The sequence below is a fragment of the Vespa mandarinia genome, chromosome 15 (genome assembly GCF_050613455.1).
Source record: "Vespa mandarinia isolate Hongniang chromosome 15, ASM5061345v1, whole genome shotgun sequence".
Classification (NCBI taxonomy): Eukaryota; Metazoa; Arthropoda; class Insecta; order Hymenoptera; family Vespidae; genus Vespa; species Vespa mandarinia.
Window position 1 is genome coordinate 309,987 of NC_140824.1, and position 26,459 is coordinate 336,445.

Here is a 26,459-nt window from a genome sequence, read left to right on the forward strand (position 1 = left end):
CTGTCTTTCCTTTATATTGCATCATAAATAAGAAGTTATAAAAATTTCATTAGTCATTTAAAAGCAATTTTTTTGACGGCTATCCATTTTGAAAAATCTGGGACATAGAGAAAATATGATCGGTGAGTGAATTTATATTGAACGAAAATATGTGAATATTTAGGTAAGAAGATTTTAATTAAATAAAATAATGTTAAAGTTGTTATTAATAATTTTAACAATATCATCGAACCATCGAATTCGGAAGCTGAATTGGAATATACTAATTGATCTTTTTTTAACTTATAATTTTTGGTCTATGAACAGAGAAGATTTTCGATAGAATCGGATCTGCATAATCTAATTGATAGTAGATATATTCAACTGGCATGTGTGAATATAAAAAGTAAACCGAAAACTATAACTATGACTGAACTGACGGTATTGATTCGAGATTGAATGACAATGTATGAATCGACCTTTAACGTAGATATTATCTCGTCTAATGGGATTCAATAGAATTTAATTTTATCTTCTCCTGAACTACGACACGATGATGAGTATCATAAAAAAAAAGAAATAAAAATAAGATACTAAACTCATTAATACATGTGTTTCTTTAAATCAAATCATTGATCATCGTAAAGGGGAATTGAACAAAATAACATCTTCTTGAAAAACAAAATTTCTTAGAAGATGATTTGCAAATTTATACGAAAATTGCTGATTGTTAAACTTAAATTATCATAGATATCGCGTTATTAAAGAAAAATATAGCGTGGATAGAGATATTAATTAATAATTATGTCAGGAGATAATTTATATTTTTTCTATTTTTTAGAAACTTCAAGATCTAGTGAATTTTATTTTTATAGAAGCATATAGCTGTTTTTATAATTATTATGATTTCAATACGAAAATAGTAATTATCTATTAGAACGAATGAAAAGTCATAGTTAATTTCCACATGACGTAAAGTTTACTTGTAAACGAAATAAATGGAAGGGGATAGAAAATAGGAGAATAATCCAGTCACTCTTGTACTTACTATAAGAGTAAGGACAACGTGTTCCTCTCTGCAGTCGTTATTCGCATCACGTAGAATATTGTTCTAATATCAAACGTTGAGATCGTTTAATGGAACGGTAGTATAGTATAATAAATTTATCATTGGTAAAAAGTATATAACCATGGTCGCCGATAAATCGATAATCGTAAGCCTCCAACCGTACTTTTTTTGTCGGTGCATTTAAACAACTTTTAGTTTCTAAATGATCTTAAATTTTGAATAATTTGAATGATCGTTAATAAATTTGTTCTGTTAAAGTGCGAATGAATAATGTTTAACGAGCTAAGTGAAATAATCGGTTCAGATAAATTTTTGTAACTAAACCATATAGTGTCAATATATCAATCATTTACATTGATTATTTTAGAATGCTTCCGATTTCATTATAAAGGATAATATATTGAAAGGCAAAGATGAACCTTTATCCACGGAATATACGAACGTCGGAAAATTACTCTTGGATAAAATCAAGGCTAGACCCGACTTTGTTGGTCAGGTAGAAATTTTAATGATACGTCATTATATTATATTTTCTTACCGGATTATTCGTTACATAATGTATAATGTAAGGTGGATTTATCAACGTCCATGAGTATTCATGAGACATTTGTTGTTTTATGTTCGATAATTTAAATAATTTATAAAAAGGAGATAGAAATGTCAGATATTATAACAAGTATCAAAACGATAAAAAATATGATTTAAATATGTATATATATATATATATATATATATATATATGTATATATATGTACTTATATATACATATATACATATATACATATAATATATACATATATACATATAATATATACATATATACATATATGTACATATATATATATATATATATATATATATATATATATATATGTATATATATGTACTTCTTAAAGGTACAGACAATATTTCTTCCGTTCTTCTGTTTTTCGTCGTCAGGACATGCATATACGATCTAATTTTTTCTATATAACTTTGTTAACGATATTTATTGATGAAAATATTGATCGATCGTTAATATCAATCCAAACAGTTGGACATTATCACCGAAAAGACGTATACCTTTGCGGAAATGTTTGACCGTATTGTAAAATGTGCGCTTTGGTTGCGTCAACAAAGAATCAAAGCTAATGACGTGGTCGCCGTATGCGCTCCCAATATTATGGATAGTTTTGCACCATTCTTCGCTACCTTCTGCGTGGGAGCAATCTTTACTCCCTGGAACCCCGCAATGGATATACGTGAGCCTTCTTTAATTTTCAATTCAAAGATATTTCGTTTTAACGTGATTATTTTCAGGTGAGGCACGTTACTTCATGAAATTATCCGGTGCAAAAATTGTTTTCGCGGACGAAAATTCGGTAAGGACGATATTAGAAGCGGCAAAACTCGATAATAACAATATCAAGATCGTCGTCTTTGGTAAAGCCTCGAATGTATTGTCTTTCTCGAAAGTACTCGAAGAACATAGCAAGTCCGAAGTGGAGAATTTTGAATGTACACAAATCGATAATATTCACGATACAGCGGCACTTCTTTATTCATCCGGCACAACTGGTCTTCCTAAAGGAGTTACAATCTCGCATTTCGCTCTTTTGTGTAATTTAATCATGAGTAATAATTTCGGTACAAATGGAATTCCATTTTGGGTATCGTCATACTTTTGGATCAGTGGAGTTTTATTAACCTTGAGTTGTACAGTTAATTATTGTCAGAGATTACTTTATTCTAAATTCGAAGAGGAGATGACGTGTAAAATTATAGAAAAATATAAGGTAACATCAAATATATTTAATCAAATGTAATGTAAAATTATTAATAGAAATAATTAATATCGTGTTTGAAGATAGATGACATTTCATACATTGCTAATGGTATCTTAGCTTCTTCTAGAAACATCGTCTAATTAAATGACATTTTGTGCTCTTTACGAAATGCAATCCATTTGTAGGGAACTGTAATACAGAGAAATTTGTTTTATAGGCGTTTGTAAGTAAGCTTCCTTATTGATACGAGTAATAATAATAATATGTTATCTGTTTTCATAAGCACCCAAAGACACTATTAATTCAATATTTATGAAAGAATCTTAAATGAAGAGACGAATCTTTGTTTTTACAGGTTACATGGCTGTTTTTGTCACCTAGCATGATAAATAGATTATTGAAAACGGAATATTTGAAAAAGTACGATGTGTCCAGTATTAAAAAAGTATGTGTTGGTGGGGCTATATTTACCGCAGAAAGTCAAATTAAGCTCCAAGAATGCTTGTCAAATGGCGATGTCATACAAATGTACGGTAAGGCGAAGAAAATACGTGCGATCCTTTGGTACTGTAGAACTTGTAAATGAAATCTGTTAATAGAACCGTTCAAATATTCTTAGGAATGACCGAACTTTGTGGCATTGTAACGAGTCAAAAGCCGAATCACAAAGCAGGTACCATTGGAACGGTAACAGATAACGCACAAATCAAGATTATCGACATAGCGACAGGAAATGCATTAGGACCAAACAAGACAGGTGAACTTTTGGCAAAATCAATAAAGATGACTAAGGGTTATTACAATAATCCACAGGCAACCAAGGATACGATCGATGCTGATGGTAATAGAATAGAAAAAAAAAAAAAAAGAAAAAAAAGACAAAGATGGTCTATTAGAGTAACTCGTTTAATCGTTTAATCAAATTATTAATCTTAACAATAGGATGGTTGCATACCGGTGATCTCGCGTATTACGACGAGAACGGCGAACTTTTCATTATCGACAGACTGAAGGAGACATTGAAGTACAGAGGTTTTCAAATCTCACCGTCCGAAATTGAGACTCTTTTGCAATCTCATCCCGATGTTGTTGAGGTTGTTGTTGTTGGTGTTCCTCATCTTCAGGACGATGAGCATCCCGTCGCTTTTATTACCAAAGTTCCTGGTTCGAAGGTACGATTTTATAGAAAAAATGTGTAATTGAAAACCTCACGAGAGTTATTTATTACATTCTGTTCAACGTTCAGGTATCCGAACAAGAGTTTCAAAAACTTGTGGCAAATAATATGACGGATTCCTATCATTTACGAGGAGGTGTGAAATTTTTAGAAAAAATGCCGTACACACCTTCCGGAAAAATAGCCAGGAAAGATCTTAAAGTAATGGCTAAAAGTTACCAGGCCAAATGAATGTTGAAATATTTTCTTTAATAGGAAGTTGAAAATTTTCTATTTTATAAGTAATAATGATAATAATAAAGATAAATGAATTCTTGTAAGATATTAATTATTGTAGGGTATTATTATGTTATTTGTAGAGAATAGTATGTATAGAAAATATTTATTATATATACAAATAACGGTGTCTCATTGAAAGCCGAACACTTTAATAGTTTCCGCGTTTGTCAAGTCCGAGTGGCATGACGTAGATGTAGATACTTGTTTTATAGTTAGATCAAATATTTTTCATTATCAATCGATTACCGGGGGACATAGTAGGAATAGACCATTCGAAATAGAAGGATTGGAAATGGTTGTAATATGGGGAATTGCGGTATTTTATTTTCAAGTCTGGAGTTTGACTTAGTTTCATGTAGTCACTGGACATGTGTAATTTGTTTCAGATATGATAAAGATTGTTTACGTATGTGATTCATGTTCAATGTAAAACCTACAATTCATTCTTTTCATTGTTGATTAGACTTACATGTAAATCATCTGATCATCGTCGTCTACACAGAATAGTACATTCAAAGTTATGATTATTTTAATATTTTTTTTTTTTTTATATTTTTCTTCGTACATTATTTGTTTTCATCATTTATGTACTATATATTCTTATAGAACATATTTAATTGCATTTTCATTTTTTCAAACCTCTTTTCGCCATATTTTACGATTTGTTTAATTTTTCAGTTTGTTATTTTGGAAACATAAAGAGAAAAAATGCAATTTGTTGTTACGTAATCTCTTATCTTATCACCGTTGCATATCGATACGGACAGTTAAAGAACAAATAGTATTTATAAGGATATGCACGATAAACGATAATTCGTAATAATAATAAGCAAACAGTGATACGATACGAGGATATGCAACAAATAGATACGCATTTAAAGACTAGTAACGTTATGTAAGTTATTACTACTGTAGCCATCTACTTATGTAGTAATATTGTCCTCGGTGGCACCTAAACAACAGGTGAAAATAAAGTTTCGAAAAGATGAATCATGGCATTTTGGACAGGTGTCCACTAGTTAGCCAGCCTTATCTGTGCTTGGTAACTTACTCATCGGATGTTCCTCGCTTTACGATTTCATTCACTAGACCGCAAAAGAGAATTTCCTGCCAATTCATCTTTATCTCAACGTCATGATTAATAAGAGAGAATATATATGTATTTTTATATCTGGCTCCATGCCGTTTAGGATACAGAGTCTGCTCGTTGGCTTTACGAGCATGATGACGAATTCTCGAGGAGACCTGGAACGAAATGTACTCTTTAGTCATAGAGATGCCATCTAACATGAAAACTCCGAACTATATTATAATTTGCTTGATTTAATCGATAAAAAGGATTGTATATTACCATCTTTTCTCTTAATATTATGGGACCGTTAGTTAATTATCTTTCACTCAAAGCGTATTTAGTAACTTCAGCGACAAAATATGAATTACAAGCGCAACCAAGAAACCATGCATCTATCGTATCTAATGTATAAGCTTGTGTTGCTTATATAATAAATGGTTTAGTGTAGATAGCTTAGTAGGTTATGAACTTTTCAGTCCTTCATATCTTTTATTATGATAACATACATTTGGATTGCGTCCGGTTGCAGTGATCCGTGCTAGATACGGCATCGGTCCTATTGCTCCTGATAATATATAATATGAAAATATTATAAATTGATGCTCTTCTGCGATCAGATTCTTTTTTTATTTTTCATCAAACAGTTTTCTATAGCAATTTCGATATTTTCTTCATTTTTACTTTAAGAACTATAAATCTTCTTGTTGACGCACACGTGCGTCTGTCTCTCCATTGTTCCCGGTACTTTCTCTTAAGGATCATATAACACCATTGGAAACAGTTATCCTTGGGAACCTATTGACTATTAGCTAAACACAAACGCATAGATAAAAAACACATGGCCCCCTTTGCCTGGGCTTAGGCATTCTTAGTAAAATATTTGGGTTTCGATAATATATGTCAACCCGGCCAATAAATAAACAGTAAAAGTAGAAGCCTAGGCTTCTACGATGAGCTAACGATTGTCTATATCGCCTAGCCTTGAAATATCCATTGATATCCTATAATCTTCAACTACATCATTAGCCTTGATTCTTTGTTGACCTAACCAAAGCGCACATTTTACAGTCAGATCAAACATTTCGGCAAAAGTATATGTCTCTTCGGTGATAACGTCTATCTGTTATTATGAATGACTTATTGATTTCATTAATGAACGATGTAGAAAAAATTATTGTTAATAAGACCTTTTCGATATTTGCTTATCGATATGGCGATAAAAAAAAAATTATTAAGAAGTATATTCTACGTCTTTGTAAATGACACGTGCAAAAATGTGAATTGTTGCATTTCACTCCAGTAACATTTTTCAATAACGATATTGAATATACACAATTTTGTCACGAATTTTCTCATTCATTATAAATTATTTATTGTCCTTTGTTATATTTCGTAAAACTAATTGCACATTACTGAAATAGTGTGCGTGCGTGTATATTTGTACGTGTGTCTGTGTGTATGCGATGTTATGACACTTTATTTGATTTTAGCTTTTTAAGATTCTTACAAAGTCGGATCTGACCTTCATTTTATCCAAGAATAATTTTCCGACGTTCGTATATTCAGTGGATAAAGGTTCATCTTTGCCTTTTAATATATTATCCTTTATAACAAAATCGATACCACTCTGAAATAATTGATTCAATAATTGAAATAATAATGTCTCTTAGCTTACTAAACGGTGTTCTTTTCTTTTAACTGGACATATTTAATGATCAAAGATTTTTCTTAAAATTAGGATCGCATAGAAAATGAAACGTAATTGAAAAATTTCTCATGAACGCTTACGTTTATCAATTTATTGATCTCCATGATTATCGATTGTATGCTTTCCATCGGATATATCTTCACTCAGCTATATTATAATATTTTTAAACGATCTAAAAGATGAATGGAACGATGGACTTTTGAGATTGTAATGACTTGACGAGATATGAGATTTGATTGTTCACAAGATCGGGCGTTTTTTTTTTTTTTTTTTTTTTCATTAAGAATACGTTACGGTAAATGAAATTATATTTTTGTCACTAATCATTGCTATCGTAAAGATCTATATATATCTTTAATTATTATTTTTTTTAAAACGATATATCTTCCCACGACAAAGCTATTTTTTTTTTCGATATTTGTAAATACAAAAATGAAAATTACGTGACATGAATCATTAGTTAATCTAATTACACTAATGAATCTAAATATACTAATTATACTAATGAAAGAATGAGTTATATCTTTAAAGACATATTTTGTTATGTCTAAATGTTAGCGAGCCAAATTTATGATAAAAAAAATCTAAATTATATAAATAATTTAAGATGTAACAAACATATGTCGTGAATATTTTATTTCATAACATGAAACTATTCTAATCTGTAAATTTGAGATACTCGTCAAATTGTAAATGTTGAAATGCAAATAAATATTTTTACTTCGTAGATCGCTTTTATTCGTCTTTAACTCGAAGTATGTGTGATTTCAGCAACATATACGGACAAAATATGAATTGCAAGTGGGAACATCATACTCTTATCGTATCGATGTATAAGCTTATATAAATTATATCATTCTCACAAGTAACATAAAAATCGTGTTCGTGAAACACGTTATACTACTTTAATAGGCTGTGAACTTAATCTCTTATATTTATATTTTTCTTTGATAGAACGATGGAGTCTTCGATGAGTTATTCATGTTAGATACGCTCGTTAGTGCACCGATACTAAGTGCACTAAGTGAATAAAGAATAATAAATATTATTAATACATATAATAGCTGGTATATAAATTCGTGACAAAAACAAGATTTTGTCGAATATTTTGTAAAAAAAAATAATAATTAATGGATACTTATATATTAAATGTATTTATTAATTATTATTTTAATAGAAATCAAAAAAATGGTATTGATTTTTATAAAAATAATATATAAGTATATATATTCATTAATGATAAAATAATCAATAAATTGATATATTTTATTTATATTTGTTATCAAGTGAAATTGTAACGCTACTGCTATATATGTCTTATCTGGCGCAGATCATTGCGGAACACATGTCAATCTTCAGTGGAGGAAAAAAATATCAATAATGATCATTCGAGGAAATAAACATTAATAATTAGATAATAATCTTTATTAAGCATTAAAGAAGGAAGAACTTATTAAAAAATATTCGCTTCTAGTGTAGAAAATATATAAAAAAAAAAAAAAAAAAAAAAAAATTATTATTATTTAATATTACGCAGAAGACATGACGATTGTCAATTTAAAATATACAGCTTTATTGTGTTATGTTACAAGGATTTTACCGTTTATCGTTGTAAAGGAAAACTTTTCGAAAGTTAAATCCGTGCAGCAGCTACACAGGTATGCTACGAGTCTCGAGAAGGATGGAAGAAATGCTAACAAATTTATATTGACTACGAATTATATATTGCAAAAATTTCAACAACCTTTTGACAGAGATTTATTGTTCATTAAAAGAATTTGAGATCGTAGAGCATTGAAGAAAAAAGATTTGATGGAGGTGCCTGGATTTAAGGCGAGTATAGACGGTAAATATGAAAATTCAAGAATGTGCATAGAATCATATTTTGCAATATATTGCAAAATGTTGCAAGATGTTGCAAAAATCCTTCATTTCACATGTAAAGTCTAATATACCAATCTAAGCTCTGTAAAACTATTATAGAGTATATAATAAGAAAAATTTAACCTCATCATTCTTAGATACGAAAGAGTCTTTAGAAATATATGTGATTCAAATTACTTTCATTATCAACGGGATGAACTTTCGTGTGAACTAATAGACGCAAGAAACTGTGATACGCTATCAGACACTAGAATAATTTATTCAATTATCAATTATCTTTTATATTTCGTTATCTTTTATACACACGTGTTCCATTACTTTACATATAAGTCAATGAGAAGAAAAAACAAATAAAGTTATTCACGAAATTAATAGTCCATCAAACCGAATTCGAAAAATTCAATAATTATGCGAGTTTCATTTCGCTTTCATTAGTTATCGAGAAAAATATCGAATAGAATATATTTTTGTACGATGAACCGGTAATTATATTTATCATATTTTCTCTTGAATGTAAAAGAAAATATATTTTTTATATTTATATATGCGTATATATGCATACATATATATATATATGCATGTATATGCATATTTTAGACGATGCTTTGCGCGTGAAATGCTTTGAGCGAGACGGTCTATCCGCTCCTCGTATCGGTCCACTTAAGAATTTTCCAAGGTTTCTTTTTAATGGATATGAATATGTGTGAGAGCACATGCGTGTGCACGAGAGTGAAGTCTGGTTATCGAAGAAAAGGACAAAGTGGAATGCGAATGTGACGATCGACATAGGACAGTTTCAAATCAGATACGAAGCAACTAAGACGCGAATTAAGACTATCTTTATATTTCTATATAGTTTTTTTTTTTTTTTTTAATTTTTTCTTCGATAAATCCTTTATTTTATTAAAATCACGGATATCACGTATATAACAAATAATAATGGTTGTGGTAGAAGATAATTCAGTTATTTTAATGGATTATCTAGGAAAAACAAAGCAGTTATAATTTCTTTAACAGTTACAAATCATATTTCGTAGAATAAAATATTAATCTCAAAAGCATACGTTCTTTTCTTTTCTTCTAGATTGCCAAAGGACATTATAGTAGACCAGAGTAAAGGTATATCCGATGGAAAGTCTACAATCGATAATCATGACGGTCGATGAATTGACAAACGTAAGCATTGAAGAAAATTTTTCAATTAAGTTTCATTTTTTATGCGATTTTAATTTGATAAATATATACAGTTAAAATGAAGAAATAACTTTTAGCAAGCTAAGAGACATAATCGATTAGAGTACGTTTGTTAAGTGGACGTAATCAATTATTTTAATTGAATATTTTAGAACGATTCCGATTTCATTATGGAAGATAACATATTGAAGAAATCTTTATCTGCGGAATATACAAATGTCGGAAAATTACTGTTAGACAGAATGAAGGCAAAACCCGACTTTGTTGGCCAGGTATGTAAAAATATCAACGAGCTAATAGCTGGAATCAAATAAAGTTATTATCATCATACAATTTCGGCATTGTTAAATTAGTTGCATAAATTGTATCGAGGGATTATTGAAAAATTGAAAAAAATGAGATAGTTCTCGAATTATCTTGTGTTGTTTATGGAGATAAGATATATATGTAATTTATAAATTGTTTCTTTAAAATCTCTTACATTTTAATTTTGCTCGCAAATAGGAATTTGTGGAAGTTAGAAAATGAAATTATACAAAACGCAAAAACATCTAAAAGAAAAGAATTTATTTGACACGAACAATATCGTCCCTATATTCAATTTCTTGCTATCCTACGATTTAACAAGTTAAGTTTAACTTATAAATAAGTCTATTCACAACTGCATCGCTGAAGGATGTAAGAAATGTAATTCCATGTCAATCATTGTAGTTCATATAAATGCGGTCCTTCGACTACGATATACACATTTTGAGACTGGAAATCGCATTTTACACGACTTGATCGTATATCGTTTATTAATAAAATGTATTAATGAAATGTAACATTAACAGTTAATATCAATTGAAACAGATAAACTGAACTTTGAGTTTAATTTATTTCATGACTGGACGCATATTGCACGGCGAACCCGTAACTAACAGGTCAGTTTAGAGAGAAGTTTAACCCTAAATTGTCCAATATTTCAACTTATTTTTTTTTTCTTTATTATTAAAAAAAAAAAAAATGTTTAATCTTTGCAAAAGGTAACGGTAGTTTTAGGATCATTAAAAAGATGTGATTTTTCCTTGTCAGTAATTTTCTTTGTCAGTAATTAATTCATTTTTAATTATTATCATGCCGATTAGAAGAATATTCATGTCGTGTGTTTTGCAGAATTTTAAAATCTTTTAGAAAAGAATTTATTTATCATGAAAGATATTATATTGTCGTTAAAGAGAAATAACGAGGGAACATTCTTGTGGGTTTCTATCCTATAATATATAAAAATAAAATGAGAATGATAGTAGTAGGAGATAATTCAGTTATTGTGAAAACAAGACTTATTAATGTCTGGAAAAAGTAACAGTTGCAATTCATATCTCGTGAAATGCAGTACTAATCGCAAAAGCGCACTTTAACCATCCTTATCAATTCTAAGATCTACATACATTACAGTATATTTGAGTGTATCTCCAGTCAAAAGTGTATAATCGACCATCATGGCTAGTAAATTAATAAATGTGTGTGTCCAAGAAATTTTTCAATAAATTTTATTTTCTATGCGATCCAAATTAGATCGTAAATATACGATTAAATATACTCAATAAAAATAATCCAATAAAGCATAGCAAGGAATGAGAGACATAGATGATTGTGGTAGATTTATAAGTGGATGTATCTTAAATTAATGATTTCAATCGATTATTTCAGAGTGACACCGATTTCATTAAGGAAAGTAATGTATTGAAAGGCAAAGAAGAACCTTTATCTACGGAATACACTAACATCGGAAAGTTACTTTTGGACAGAATGAAAGCTAAACCCGACTTTATTGGTCAAGTAAGTAACGAGCTAATAACTCGTATTAAATAATATTTAACTATCTATAAATAATGTCGGTATTGTAATTTTAGTTGTACAAATTGTATCGATGAACCTTAAAAATGGAGATAACTTGAGATCACAGTAAATCATTTCTTGAACAAGAATCGTACTATTGAAGCGATAAGAAGCTACATTTTTCCGTTCGTCAATTTACATTTTTATTCGTGTTGTTTGCAGTGACGTGGAATATACCTGCAAGCTTTCTCATTTCAAATTTTCCACATTTTAACAAAGATCACATTTTAACAAAATCGCAAAAAGAAAATTGTGGAAGATAGGAAATCGAAATTCCACAAAATGCAAGAACAATTGAAAAAAAAGTTATTAGGTACTCCTTAACGGTATTTCTTAACTAGTGAAATTTTCGTTCGACATATCAGGTTGACGACGTAGCCTTGACGAAGAAGAAATATTGCGACGTGCACATCCGGCTTTTTTCACATCGGATGAATTTTCTCCATACACTCTTCGGTAATTTCTTTGTAGCTTAATGGGCGATTTCGTATCAAAAAGTTTGTCTCTGGAGACGTCGTGGAACTTATGCTCTTTATTCTAAATCAATAAAGGAGAGAAGCTTTTAAGTGTCAAGAAAAGATTTACGAGTAGTATAGTTTGGTCGAAAGTTGAAATATATCTCTTCCGTGGGTTTCTTAGAAAATGTTCATAGGAAATGGTAGTGAGAAATAAAATGAGAAAATTAGAGAGAAAATTAGAAGCGCTTAGCTTGACTATTACATGGGTGTAAACTCGTAATGGTTCCATTTACCTGCTCTAATTCTTTTTATATCGTTTATTAGAAAATATATAATTAATCGATAGTTAATATCAATGATAAACAGATAGACGTTATCACCGAAGAGACATATACATTTGCCGAAATGTTTGATCGAACTGTAAAATGTGCACTATGGTTGCGTCAACAAGGAATCAAAGCTAACGATGTGGTCGCCGTATGCGCTCCCAACATTATGGACAGTTTTGTTCCTATTTTTGCCAGTTTCTGCGTGGGAGCAATTTTTACTGCATGGAACGTCGCAATGGATATACGTAAAGTACCTTTTAATTTTCGAAGTACTTTCAAAAGAAATTTCATTCTTATTTAATAATCTTTAGGAGAGGCAAGATATCTTATGAAATTATCTGGTGCAAAAATTGTTTTTGCGGACAAAAGTGCGATAGATAAGATACTGGAAGCGGCAAAACTCGAGAATTACGATATTAAGGTCGTCGTCTTTGGTAACGCTTCCAACGCTTTGCCCTTCTCAAAAGTACTTGAAGGTCATAGCAAGTTCGACTTGGAGAATTTTGAATGTACGAGCATCGATAACGTTCAGAATACTGCGGGACTTCTCTATTCTTCTGGTACAACCGGTCTACCCAAAGGAGTTGAAATTTCACATTTTGCTCTTTTAAGTAATGTACTCTTACCGGGCGATTTCAATACGGAAGGAATTCCACTCTGGCTGTCACCATACTTTTGGATGACTGGAGTATTATTAACGTTGAGCTCTGTGGTTAATTATTGCAGAAGACTCCTTTATCCTACATTTGAAGAGGAGATGACGTGTAAAATCATAGAAAAGTATAAGGTAAGCCAAGAAATTGCAATGTAATGTCAATTTATTAACAGGAATAGTTAATATACCGTATGAAGATGGGGCTATAGCTTTCATATTATTGCCAATGGTATTGGTTACAAAATCGAGAAGTTCAACAACTAAGATTTGAATTCTTTAAGATATACAATTCATATGTACGCAACTATGTATGCTGAAAAAAAAATCATTTAAAAAGTGTTTGAAAGTTTTTTTACTATTAACAAAGTCAAAATTTAAGATGTGTAACCTAGTTTTCAGGAATTCTACTAATATCTATATACGTATCCTATGTGAAAATATAAAAGGTTGCTTTGTAGGTTACATGGATGTTCTTGTCACCTAGCATGGCGAATAGAATAATAAAATCAGGATTTTTTGAGAAATACAACGTGTCCAGTATTTCCAAATTGAATCTTAGTGGTGCTGTATTTACAGAAAAAAGTCAAATTAAACTTAAAGAATGCTTTCCAAGTGCCGACGTCATACAAATTTTTGGTAAGATTTCAGAAAATTTCTTGCCAAGTTTTATCGTAAACGATGTTGTTTTAGCAGTATCATTAAAATTTTTTTAGGAATGACCGAATTTTGTGGCATTATAACGACTCAAGAGCCACATCACAAAGCAGGTAGCATTGGAACGGTACGAAGGAATGCTCAAATCAAAATCATCGACTTAAAAACTAAATGCGTATTGGGCCCAAACCAGACAGGTGAACTTTTGGGAAAATCGTTAACTATGATGAACGGTTATTACAATAATCCTCAGGCAACGAAAGATGCGATCGATGATGATGGTAAAGAGATAAATATTATTTATTAGAGATTTGATCGTATATTCTAATCATACGTCTAAATGATAGGATGGTTGCATACTGGTGATCTTGCGTATTACGACGAGAACGGTGAACTTTTCATCGTCGATAGATTGAAGGAGACAATGAAGTACAGAGGAATTCAAATCTCTCCAACCGAAATTGAGAATCTTTTGCAAACTGATCCCGATGTAATCGAAGTTGCGGTCGTGGGCATCCCCCATATTCTAGACGATGAGCATCCTATCGCTTTTGTTACCAAAGTTCCCGGTTCGAAGGTACGATCCTATAGAAAAAATTAAGAATGAACCTGATGAGAGTTTAGTTATTTATTAAATTCTGTTCAACATTTAGGTGTCTGAACGTGACCTTGAAGAATTGGTAGCGAAAAATATGACAGATCCCTATCATTTACGAGGGGGTGTGAAATTTTTAGAAAAAATGCCGCATACTGCTTCTAGGAAAATATCCAGAAAAGATCTTAAAGCAATGGCTAAAAGCTATCAGGCCTAATGATCATTATCGGGAAATGTTCTAATGGATAATTTGGAATGTGTAATAAAAATCGAAAATATAATATTGTTATACGAAATATGTATGGAAATTATTTATTCATTATTTTTATATAAATATCAATGTTCCATTAAAATGTCGTATATCTTAATACTTTCCTTGCGCGTAACGTTCACATGATATAGAATGTGGAGATATTTGTACATGTATAGAATATGGATATTTGTTTTAGAGTAATTATTTATTTCTGCTGATAAATATTTAACAGTATTCTCATATTATCAGCCAATTTTCTTAAATCTATATTTTCCAAAAGTTTTTTTATTCTATTTTTTTTTTGCCTTTTAATTTTCGTTGATAGCTTAAGGAAAGAATGTTACATAGAAATTAATGACCTTCGGAAAGTTATTACCAATAAATAACTTCATTTAGAGAACAATAAGAAGAAGAGGCTTTATCACTAATTTTCTAGATGTTTAAGCATTTTAAAAATTCAAAGAACATATGACATTTATGCACGTTACATATGCAAATATATAAGAAATTTAAATACGAATAATATTTAATATTAGATATTACTAAACTTTTTACAATTAATCTTATCGATTATTGTTTGAACAGCAATAAATTGCAAGCATTCTCTTTGAATAATTGATAATATTGATTCATGCAATTTTTTTTGTGAAAATAATTTTATATGTCAAGAACGATTGCTCATCTCAAACGATATAATAATATGTGTAATAGCACTTTTTTATGATATAAATAAATGTTTCGATATAAAGCAGTACCGTTTAAATGGAAGAAATACAATTAATGAGAAATTTCTCATCGTTTATAAAGATTAATATTTTCAGATACAAAAGAATCTGCCAAGATCATTTTTATAAGTTAATAGCTCATTCATTATATACACTTATTGCAATCTAATTTTGTTGACTTCACATAGGCAAACATGCGTAAGAAATAATGCTGTACTATGAGTCACTGGAATAATGGAAACAATTTGCGTTCATTTCAAATCATCATTTAACTGTTACCCGTGTATCATTCCGTGTATCATGAGTCGAATATAAGAGAGAAAACAAAGTAATGAAAACAAATGCGAAGATATTAAAGTCTTTTTTATATAAAAAAGAAAAGATAATGAATGTGGTCAATGGTTCATCATATAGAGAGATATACTTAAAAGATATAAATTTTTGGTATATTTATTGGATCCTAGTGGATGACTAGTGGAGGCAAAAACTTTCGTAATTCTCTATTTATAATTGGTGGATTATCATTTTTTTTTTTTTTATATGAATACTGTTAATGATGTTCATATGCCCATGACTTTAAAGTAGATACTTTTTTATGTTTCCCCATTTACATATTTGACGCTTACTTTAAATCTAATCGTTTCGACAGATTTTTAAGCTTTAAGATAGAATTCTTATAATTGGTCTCATAATACGTTTTTTGATTTTTATTTGTCAGTTGTTATTATATATTGGTTTCGTCGACCCAATATAATATAATATATAATAGAATAATAGATAAAAATACGGAAAAGATATGTTTTTTATCAGCAATTATTAAATCATTAACTTATTTTTGTTCATAATGCCGAATAGGTCAACATCCATAACATCAGTTATGTAAAGAACTTCACTTATCATAAAAGATATTCTATCGTCTTTAAATAATAATAACAGCCGAACATTTTTTTTTTATTTTCTACGCTGTATAAAATTTTAAATTAAAGTGATAGGGGATAATTCAATTACTGGAATGTATCTTTGAAGAAAAAAGGAAACCAGCTGTCATTTCAACCATTTGAACTCGTATCTAGTGGAACTAAGTATTAATCGAGAAGACGCGTTTGATTGTTCTTGTCGTTTATGCGATCAACAAAAGTATAATTGAGTGCATCTTCAGTATAAAAAGTATATAACCAACAATTATGGCCTGTGAATTGATAAATGTAAGTGTCCAAGAAATTTTTCAATAAATTTTATTTTCTATGTGCGAGATAGAAATTTTGAGTAAGATTTTTGATCGTGTGCAGTTAAATATGTGCAGTTAAACTAATTTAATAACGCGTACCAACGCGTAGAAAGTCGCATCTTCAATCATTTCAATCGATTATTTCAGAGTAACAATGATTTCATTGTAAAAGATAATATATTGAAAGGCAAAGAGGAACTTTTATCTACGGAATACACGAACATTGGACAATTACTTTTGGACAGAATGAAGGCTAAACCTGACTTTATTGGTCAAGTAAGTAAAGATCTCAACGAACTCTCATAGCTGGAATCAAATAAAATATCATTGTCACACACAATTTCGGTATTCTCATATTAGTTGCACAAATTAGTTGAAAAATTAGAAAATTAGAAGCGCTTGGCGGTTCGTGGGTAGCTTGACTATTACATGGGTGTAAACTCGTAATGATTCCATTTACCTGCTCTAATTCTTTTTATATCGTTTATTAGAAAATATATAATTAATCGATAGTTAATATCAATGATAAACAGATAGACGTTATCACCGAAGAGACATATACTTATGCCGAAATGTTTGATCGAACTATAAAATGTGCACTATGGTTGCGTCAACAAGGAATCAAAGCTAACGATGTGGTCGCCGTATGCGCTCCCAATATTATGGACAGTTTTGTTCCTATTTTTGCCAGTTTCTGCGTGGGAGCAATTTTTACTGGATGGAACGTCGCAATGGGTATACGTAAGTACCTTTTAAGTTTCAAAGTACTTTCAGAAGAAATTTCATCCTTATTTAATAATCTTTAGGAGAGGCAAGACATTTTATGAAATTATCTGGTGCAAAAATTGTTTTTACTGACGAAAGTGCGGTAGGCATAATACTCGAAGCGGCAAAACTCGAAAATCACGATATCAAGGTTGTCGTACTTGGTAAGGCTTTGAATGCTTTGTCCTTTTCGAAAGTACTTGAAGGTCATAGCAAGTTCGATGTGGAGAATTTTGAATGTGCGCAAATCGATAACTTCCATAATACAGCTGCACTTCTTTTTTCGTCTGGTACTACTGGCAATCCTAAAGGAGTTAGAATATCGCATTTCTTTCTATTGAATTATCTACTCTTGCCGAACGATTTCAATGTCATAGGAGTTCCATTCTGGCTGTCACAATACTTTTGGATTAGTGGAATTTTGTTAACATTCAATTCTGTGGTGAATTATAACAGAAGACTACTTTATCCTGCATTCGAAGAGGAGATGATGTGTAAAATCATAGAAAAATATAAGGTAAGACCAATAGCCGTAATGTGATATAAAATTATTAACCGGAATTATTAATATCCCATCCCATGGAGATGGACGATAGTTTATACATTGTTCATATGGTATCGGCTACAAATACCGAATAAGTAACATTTGAAAATCTTGACGATGTGTTATAAGTAATACGATGTGTTGCCTGTTTGCAGGAATACGACAATTAATTTTTATATATGTATCTTAAATGTTAATATAAATTATTGGTTTACAGGTTACATGGATTTTCTTGTCTCCTAGCATGGCAAATAGAATATTGAAATCAGGGTATTTTAAGAAATACGACGTCTCCAGTATTATAGAAATATATGTTGGTGGAGCTATATTTACCGCAGAAAGTCAAATTAAGCTACAGGAATGCTTGTCAAATGGCAATGTCTTACAAATGTACGGTAAGGCGAAAAATATATATTTCCGATATTTTGATACGTATGTTAGAACTTGTAAACGAAATTTCTTTAAAATTAAAATTTCATTTAAATTTCCTTAGGATTGACTGAAGTTGGCCTTATAACAGTTCAAAAGCCACATCACAAAGCAGGTAGCATTGGAACGGTACGAAGGAATGCTCAAATCAAAATCATCGACTTAAAAACTAAATGCGTATTGGGCCCAAACCAGACAGGTGAACTTTTGGGAAAATCGTTAACTATGATGAACGGTTATTACAATAATCCTCAGGCAACGAAAGATGCGATCGATGATGATGGTAAAGAAAAAAAGAGAGATAAATATTATTTATTAAAGAAACTCATTTAGTTATCTATCCTGATCATTCGTCTAAACGACAGGATGGTTCCATACTGGTGATCTTGCGTATTACGACGAGGACGGGGAATTTTTCATCGTCGATAGACTGAAGGAAACAATGAAGTACAGAGGAATTCAAATCTCTCCAACCGAAATTGAAAATCTTTTGCAAACTCATCCCGATGTATTCGAAGTTGCGGTCGTGGGCATTCCCCATATTCTAGACGATGAGCATCCTATCGCTTTTGTTACCAAAGTTCCCGGTTCGAAGGTACGATCCTATAGAAAAAATTAAGAATGAACCTGATGAGAGTTTAGTTATTTATTAAATTCTGTTCAACATTTAGGTGTCTGAACGTGACCTTGAAGAATTGGTAGAGAAAAATATGACAGATCCCTATCATTTACGAGGGGGAGTGAAATTTTTAGAATATATGCCTTATACGGGTTCTAATAAAATTTCTAAGAAAGACCTTAAAGCAATGGCTAAAAGCTATCAGGCCTAATGATCATTTCCGGGAAATGTTCTAATGTTAGAAAACATTCTAATTTGGAATGTGTAATAAAAATCGAAAATATAATATTGTTATACGAAATATGTATGGAAATTATTTATTCATTATTTTTATATAAATATCAATATCCCATTAAAATGTCGAATATTTTAAAACTCTCCTTATACGTAACATTCCGGTGATGTTAATGTGGATATGGATATTTGTTTAAAAGACTAAGGATTTAAAAATAATTTTAAAATTGTCTAAAGGATTAGTAAAATATTATTACTGATTTTTTTTCACTTTTTTGAAGGAATCTCGAAAGGTGAAAGAAAGATAACTTAAGTGACCATGTGTGTAACAATCCTGACAAGAAAGAATTATCATTTGAATAGTTATATTCAGTACTAATTTTATATAAAATTATACTATTTCGTTTTAATCCTCTTTTTGTCGCTCCTACGAATTCATTAAACAATGAAATATTGAAATTGCTTTTAATTGTTTATATTTGATTCGCGACTGGTAAATACAATGTTTTTTATTTCTTTTAAATCATCGACAGGAATGGTTTGCAGACAAAATATGATATACAGGATAATGCATTAAAATTTATGTTCATTTTAATATTTTTCCATGTTATTCTAAGTATTTATACTTAATTTATTTAACTTATTTATATATTATTTTTAATCATATTTAATAGCTTATGAATATTATTTTTTCATTTCTTTTGTATTGCATGCTTTGCCAGTTTGTAATTTGGCTATATAAGAAAAGAATATAAAAGAGACTAATTAGATAATTTATTATCGTCTATTCTCTTGATAAGAAACAACCTTCCAATATTATCTTCTTTATTTCTAAAACTACGGAATACGAAAACGTCGCTTATGTTCGCCTTATCTAAACAAGGAACTGTTTAGTTCACAACTCATAACGTATTCTTTCAGTTATGCATAAATATGAAAAATTAAGTATAGGACAAATGAAAATAGAAAAATACGATGAATTGTTAACATCTACGCCAACGATAGAATGATCGTAATCTATGGATGTAAAAATCTAAGGGAACGGTTAAAAACTTAAGAACAAAGAAAAAACCAGATAGAACCAATGATATTTAATTATTAATGATACAAATCTTTTATCAGGATACTGTTCTTTTCATGCTTTTCGAGATTTTACTAAGCATTCACTTAATATTTTATCGTCCGGTCTTTTCTTTAAAATTACTTGCCTTCACTTGGCTGCACTTTGATGACACATAAATTTCACACTTTGCACTTTGTTATCATTTATTATTTACCTCACTCATTTCATCGTACAAATTCATCATACTACTTCGTGTTACACTGATAATAGCGATATTTCGACCTCATTTGTCGTCACTTTCGCATTCAACCTGATCGCTCGCTTAAATGACCCAGAGTTTAATGTGATCGGCTAAAGCCGCCTAAAAGTATTCATAGAACCTTCTGACTGGTCTATTTCACACGTTACGCTCCTATCTTCTCCCAGATAGACGGGTCACTCTATAGAAACCTACATACGGAATTTCTAACTTTAAAACTGTACCTACCTCTGGTCTTCTTATGGGCACCAAAACGTTCACTCGTAAACGTTCTCTGCTGTCACCTCTTTTATTTATATCCTGCAGTTTAGCTATTTTTTTTCTGCAGCCGATATAGACATATGAAACTCTTAGCGATCGCTTTGGAAGTTGGTAATCCATTCCTTCTCTAAGAAATCACGGACTTTCGGATTCTCGCATAAACGCGTTAGTTCCGAACAATACTTTAAATGGAGTAGAACCGATATTACGGTGTTGCATAATATTCAAATATTGCTGCGCTTAACCTACATGACGATGCCACTTTTTCCTATTCGAACGCGAAGCTTTGTTAATGACGATATAAGCGTCCGATTCACTCGTTCGATCTATACGTTCTTTATTGGAGTTCCTGTCGCGATCAGTTTCCCCTTTACAATATTATCCATAATCGTGCGACATAAATACAATTTCTCGGTTCGATACTATTCGTCGCGGGTTTTCCGAAAACTGTTGTCTATCTATTAAGACAGGGCATCGATTCCGCTCATCGATACCGGGTATCTCGTCGGGTATAAAGACAAGCGAACTTCGACAAGCTATCTACACTAGATTACTAAAATATAGATGTAACGCAGTCGCGTTGACGGGAGTGATCTGAGCTATCTGATTCTCATTTTTCGCCGCTTAATTGTCGATCACCTTTTCCACGTTTAATCCACGTTAAACCTTTTCCACTGAAATCCAATTATTCTTTTTCCAGGAATATCTCAGACTTGCTCGCACAAACTAATCTCGCGGCATTTCCTAATAATTTTCTTGGTTACCACCATGAGCATATCATCCCCTATTTTACGCTAAACAATACGCTTTTGCAAATTATATACATCCGTCGTCTTTTCCTGAGTTCAGGAACCTTTTTCGAAGATTGTGAACCGATACCAGCCGGTGTGCTGGCTCTAACTCACGACAATGATATCACTGGCTGCATCCATTACGATTGATATGATATGATCTTCGGATACTGAAGTATTTCTGTATATTTAGATCTCCCGCTATTACCGCCTTCGTTGCTATATACTGTATCACGTGATTTCATCTTTTTTTAAAACAGAAACGCGCAGTCCCCACGTACATTGCAGCGAAAATATTTCAATCCTTCCACTTTCGAAGGCCTCTTAGCGCCTACGTGATTCGCCCCACCACAATTATAGTATTGTCACTTAATCCTTCCTTTCTCCGCGGTTACAACGGTTTCAGCCAACGTATCCTTCTCGACGCTCACCCGTTATAACTCTTTGCGAGGTTGGGGCAATGGTTCTCTCTGCATTTCTTCATCGTGCCGCCGCTGTCATTTCTTCTTAAAACCTCATACGTTCATAAATGGCACGAAGAAAATGTTCTGTCCGTGGTCCTTGAGATCATGCAAGATATCTGAGTCGCTTATCGGATATTCGTTGGATAATGAGCTTGTTCTTCTCCTTTCATTAAAGTTGGTTGATCTCCGTGCGTCGCGAATATGTCCTCGGAGTGATGAAACATCTTTCTTAGGTGGTGCAATAGATCGTTCGTCGATAATAATACAAATTCGGTGGTAGAAGGATATCACTATCGAATGTTTATCTTTAATCGTGAAGCAATCAATAATTGCTGGGTGATAAATCAACGTGATCTCATCAATATTTATACCTCGTAATTCGTGGAGTGTAATTCTAATTTCAAAAAGGAACTTTGATCTTTGTGATTGTTTAGGAGATAGGTTATAGATATTAAAGTAAGACTGAATATATCTCTTCAGTTGAAAATATACAATCGACAAACATGGATCGTAAATTGATAAACGTGAGTGACAAAATAACTTCATTATATTTTATTTTCTACGCGATCCAAAATTTGAGAAAGATTTGATCCTAATGCGTTTATGTTAAAATAAATTAATAACAAGCTGAGAGACGCGATCGATTAAGATACACTTACAAGTAGGCTCATCTTAAATAAATCATTTCAATCGATTATTTCAGAGTAAGACCGATTTCATTAAGGAAGGTAATGTATTCAAAGGAAAAGAAGTACCTTTTTCTACGGAATACACGAACATCGGAAAGTTACTTTTGGACAGAATGAAAGCTAAACCGGACTTTATTGGTCAGGTAAGTAAATGATCATAACGAGCTAAATAACTCGTATCAAATAAAGTGTCACTATGCATAAACAATATTGGTATTATTATACTAGTTACAAAAATTGTACCGATGAACCTTGAAAAGATAAAAAGCTAGCATTTTTCTCTTTATCAATCTGTATTGTGAATCATGCCATTCACCGAAATGTAGAATGTAGCCCCATAGGTTGCCCCATTCTAACGTCTCCGATATTTGGACAGATTATAAAAAGAGAATTGCGAAAGGTAGGAAAACGAAATTATAAGACCCTTGACCCTACTCAGAGTACAATCTACTTACATGGATAATCATAATAATAATAATAGTAATAATAACAATGGTGTCGTTGATGATGAAGATAATAATATAATAATGCTAATGTTAATAGGGAAAATAAAAATAAAAATAATAGTAAATATTGGATTATGCAACAAACGTAACATTTTGCAAAGTATTATGTAGTCCTATCGATAAGCAATGTTAAACTCGTACTGGTTTCATTTACATTTACCTGCTCTAATTCTTTTTATATCGTTTATTAGAAAATATATAATTAATCGATAGTTAATATCAATGATAAACAGATAGACGTTATCACCGAAGAGACATATACATTTGCCGAAATGTTTGATCAAACTGTAAAATGTGCACTATGGTTGCGTCAACAAGGAATCAAAGCTAACGATGTGGTCGCCGTATGCACTCCTTACATTATGGACAGTTTTACACCAATTTTCGCTAGTTTCTGCGTGGCAGCAATTTTTACATCCTGGAATTATTCAACGGACATAGGTAAATATCTTTCAATTATCGAAGTAATTTCTAAACGAATCTTGTCTTTATCTAATCTTTTTTTTTTAGGAGAGGCAAGATATCTTATGAAATTATCAGGTGCAAAAATTGTTTTTGCGGACGAAAGTTCGGTAGGTACGATATTGGAAGCGGCAAAACTCGAAAATCACGATATCAAGGTAGTCGTTTTCGGTAAGGCTTCGGATGCTTTGCCCTTTGCGACAGTAATCGAAGGTCATAACAAATCCGACGTGGAGAGATTTGAATGTGCGCAAATCGATAACATTCAAGATACAGCAGCTATTCTCTATACATCTGGTACAACTGGCCTTCCTAAAGGAGTTAAGATTTCACATTCCGCTCTTTTATGTAATGTACTCTTACCAAGTTTTGTCAAAGGCGATGTAATTCCACTTTGGATGACGCCATACTTTTGGATTAGTGGAGTTTTATTAACCTTGAGTTCTGTGGTGAACTATACCACTAGGCTCCTTTATCCTTCATTCGATGAGGAAATGACGTGTAAAATTATAGAAAAGTATAAGGTGAGATGAGAAGGCGTTATTTATTATTATATCATTAATAACAATAGTTATAGCGTATGAAGTAATACGAAAGGTTTAACCCTTTCTTGGGAAACCCGTTTACATGGGTTTCAAAATTTCTTTCCTAATACCAAAACAATATATGTTTACTTAACGGAGCAATATAATTAATATACATATATGTATTTTAAATGATAATACAAATCAATTGGTTTATAGGTTACATGGGTCTTCATGTCTCCTAGCATGGCGAATAGATTAATAAAATCAGGTTATTATAAGAAATACGACGTATCAAGTGCTATGTATCTATGTGTTAGTGGTTGTATATTTAGCGCAAGAAGCCAAGTTCATCTTCAAGAATGCTTTCCAAATGGCCACGTTATACAAATATACGGTAAGGCGAAGAAAATACGGGCGATATATTTCGATAGATGTAAACTGAGACTTTCAATAGAATCGTTAAAATTATTTTAGGAATAACCGAACTTGGCGGCACTGTAACGACTCAAAAGCTACATCACAAAGCAGGTAGCGTTGGGGAGATAGTAAAAAACGTTCAAATCAAGATCGTCGACTCAGAAACTAAAACTATATTGGGTCCAAATAAGATAGGTGAAATCTTGATAAAATCGTTAAATATGATGAATGGTTATTATAATAATCCCCAGGCAACGAAAGATGCGATCGATAAAGATGGTAAAGAATAAAAGAGAGATAAATATTATTTATTAAAGAAACTCATTTAGTTATCTATCCTGATCATTCGTCTAAACGACAGGATGGTTCCATACTGGTGATCTTGCGTATTACGACGAGGACGGGGAATTTTTCATCGTCGATAGACTAAAGGAGACAATGAAGTATAGAGGAATTCATATCTCTCCATCCCAAATTGAGAAACTTTTGCAAACTCATCCTGATGTAATCGAGGTTGCAGTTGTGGGCGTGCCCCATCTTCTAGACAATGAGCACCCGATCGCTTTTGTTACCAAAGTTCCCGGTTCGAAGGTACGATTCTATAGAAAAAATATCAATATCCTGATGAGTATTTAGTTATTTGTTAAACTCTCTATCCAACATTTAGGTATGCGAACGAGACCTTCAAGAAATGGTGGCAAAAAACATGGCAGATTTCAATCATTTACGAGGCGGTGTGAAATTTTTAGAAAAAATGCCTTATACGGGTTCTAGGAAAATTTCCAGAAAAGACCTTAAAGCAATGGCTAAAAGTTATCAGGTCGAATGATTTTATTTTTAACGAATTTTGTGATCACTTATTTAGAATGTGAAATAAATTGTTTCTTCTATAATATGATATTGCTATGGGACATGTGGTATAATATTTATGGAAAATATTCATTCGTTATTGACATATAAATATCAATGCTCTTCCCCATTAAAATGCCGAATATCTTCATATTTTCCTCTACGTAACGAAATATATGCGGACGTGTATATTTCTTTTTGACTATTCATTTATTTTTTCTGATCGATTGCCGAACGTATGCGTTACATTTACATAATCTTTGACATTGCAAATAAAATGGCTTGTTAATAATAACGGACAAACTTTTTTTTTTATTCTAAACTATTGCCGAAGAGTGTTTGCCATATTTGATATATAAGATAGTACATTGAAATTTATGTTTTTAATATTTTTTCATGCTTTTCTAGGTATTTATATTTTTTATTTAACTTATTTAAACATTATTTTAAATGTATTTAATAGTTTATCAATATGACCAATATAAATAGCTCGTATCAACAGCTTATTTATATTATTTCTTTTTCGTTTTCTTTTGACTTGTTCACCTTATCAGTTTACACTTTTAGCAGTATAAGAAAAGAATTTTAAGTAGAGGTTACTGAGATTAGATAATTTATTATCGCCTATTCTCTTGATAAGAAGCAACCTTCCAATATTATCTTCTTTATTTCTA

General features: G+C 31.3%; 5 protein-coding genes across 11 annotated transcripts; 4 read left to right on the top strand and 1 right to left on the bottom strand.

Moving 5' to 3' along the window:
* Nucleotides 1-1,018: 1,018 nt before the first annotated feature.
* Nucleotides 1,019-4,573, top strand: LOC118449995 (uncharacterized). Its single transcript, XM_035885299.2, has 8 exons — nt 1,019-1,193; nt 1,416-1,544; nt 2,082-2,289; nt 2,348-2,823; nt 3,170-3,347; nt 3,434-3,655; nt 3,757-3,986; nt 4,061-4,573. The coding sequence occupies exons 1-8, from the start codon at nt 1,170-1,172 to the stop codon at nt 4,220-4,222; spliced, it is 1,629 nt and encodes a 542-aa protein (XP_035741192.1). The 5' UTR covers nt 1,019-1,169; the 3' UTR covers nt 4,223-4,573.
* Nucleotides 4,574-4,660: 87 nt separating this feature from the next.
* On the bottom strand, nt 4,661-22,116 carry LOC118450008 (uncharacterized). Of its 2 annotated transcripts, XM_085661497.1 has the most exons (3): nt 21,048-22,067; nt 5,322-5,515; nt 4,661-5,222 (listed from the first exon to the last, which is right to left on the bottom strand). In XM_085661497.1, the coding sequence occupies exons 1-3, from the start codon at nt 21,198-21,200 to the stop codon at nt 5,177-5,179; spliced, it is 393 nt and encodes a 130-aa protein (XP_085517623.1). In that variant the 5' UTR covers nt 21,201-22,067; the 3' UTR covers nt 4,661-5,176. The 2 variants fall into 2 exon arrangements, with proteins under 2 accessions (XP_085517623.1, XP_085517624.1); XM_085661498.1 differs by lacking the exons at nt 4,661-5,222; nt 5,322-5,515 and adding an exon at nt 20,686-20,921 and having other exon boundaries at nt 21,048-22,116.
* Nucleotides 8,878-14,985, top strand: LOC118449950 (uncharacterized). 6 transcript variants are annotated; one of them, XM_085661653.1, is made up of 10 exons: nt 8,878-8,896; nt 10,019-10,110; nt 10,281-10,400; nt 11,821-11,949; nt 12,834-13,041; nt 13,108-13,583; nt 13,910-14,087; nt 14,165-14,386; nt 14,453-14,682; nt 14,759-14,985. In XM_085661653.1, the coding sequence occupies exons 2-10, from the start codon at nt 10,063-10,065 to the stop codon at nt 14,915-14,917; spliced, it is 1,770 nt and encodes a 589-aa protein (XP_085517779.1). In that variant the 5' UTR covers nt 8,878-8,896; nt 10,019-10,062; the 3' UTR covers nt 14,918-14,985. The 6 variants fall into 6 exon arrangements, with proteins under 6 accessions (XP_085517779.1, XP_085517777.1, XP_085517778.1 ...); XM_085661651.1 differs by lacking the exon at nt 8,878-8,896 and adding an exon at nt 9,551-9,760 and having other exon boundaries at nt 10,017-10,110; XM_085661652.1 differs by lacking the exon at nt 8,878-8,896 and adding an exon at nt 9,818-9,876.
* On the top strand, nt 16,747-19,567 carry LOC146872503 (luciferin 4-monooxygenase-like). The gene is made up of 8 exons (XM_085661495.1): nt 16,747-16,883; nt 17,054-17,182; nt 17,440-17,647; nt 17,713-18,188; nt 18,433-18,610; nt 18,709-18,927; nt 19,010-19,239; nt 19,316-19,567. Exons 1-8 carry the CDS (start codon nt 16,863-16,865, stop codon nt 19,472-19,474), a joined length of 1,620 nt encoding a protein of 539 aa, XP_085517621.1. The 5' UTR covers nt 16,747-16,862; the 3' UTR covers nt 19,475-19,567.
* On the top strand, nt 22,077-25,829 carry LOC146872504 (uncharacterized). The gene is made up of 8 exons (XM_085661494.1): nt 22,077-22,859; nt 23,039-23,167; nt 23,764-23,971; nt 24,041-24,516; nt 24,736-24,913; nt 24,994-25,215; nt 25,298-25,527; nt 25,604-25,829. The coding sequence occupies exons 1-8, from the start codon at nt 22,839-22,841 to the stop codon at nt 25,763-25,765; spliced, it is 1,626 nt and encodes a 541-aa protein (XP_085517620.1). The 5' UTR covers nt 22,077-22,838; the 3' UTR covers nt 25,766-25,829.
* The last annotated feature ends 630 nt before the right edge of the window (nt 25,830-26,459 follow it).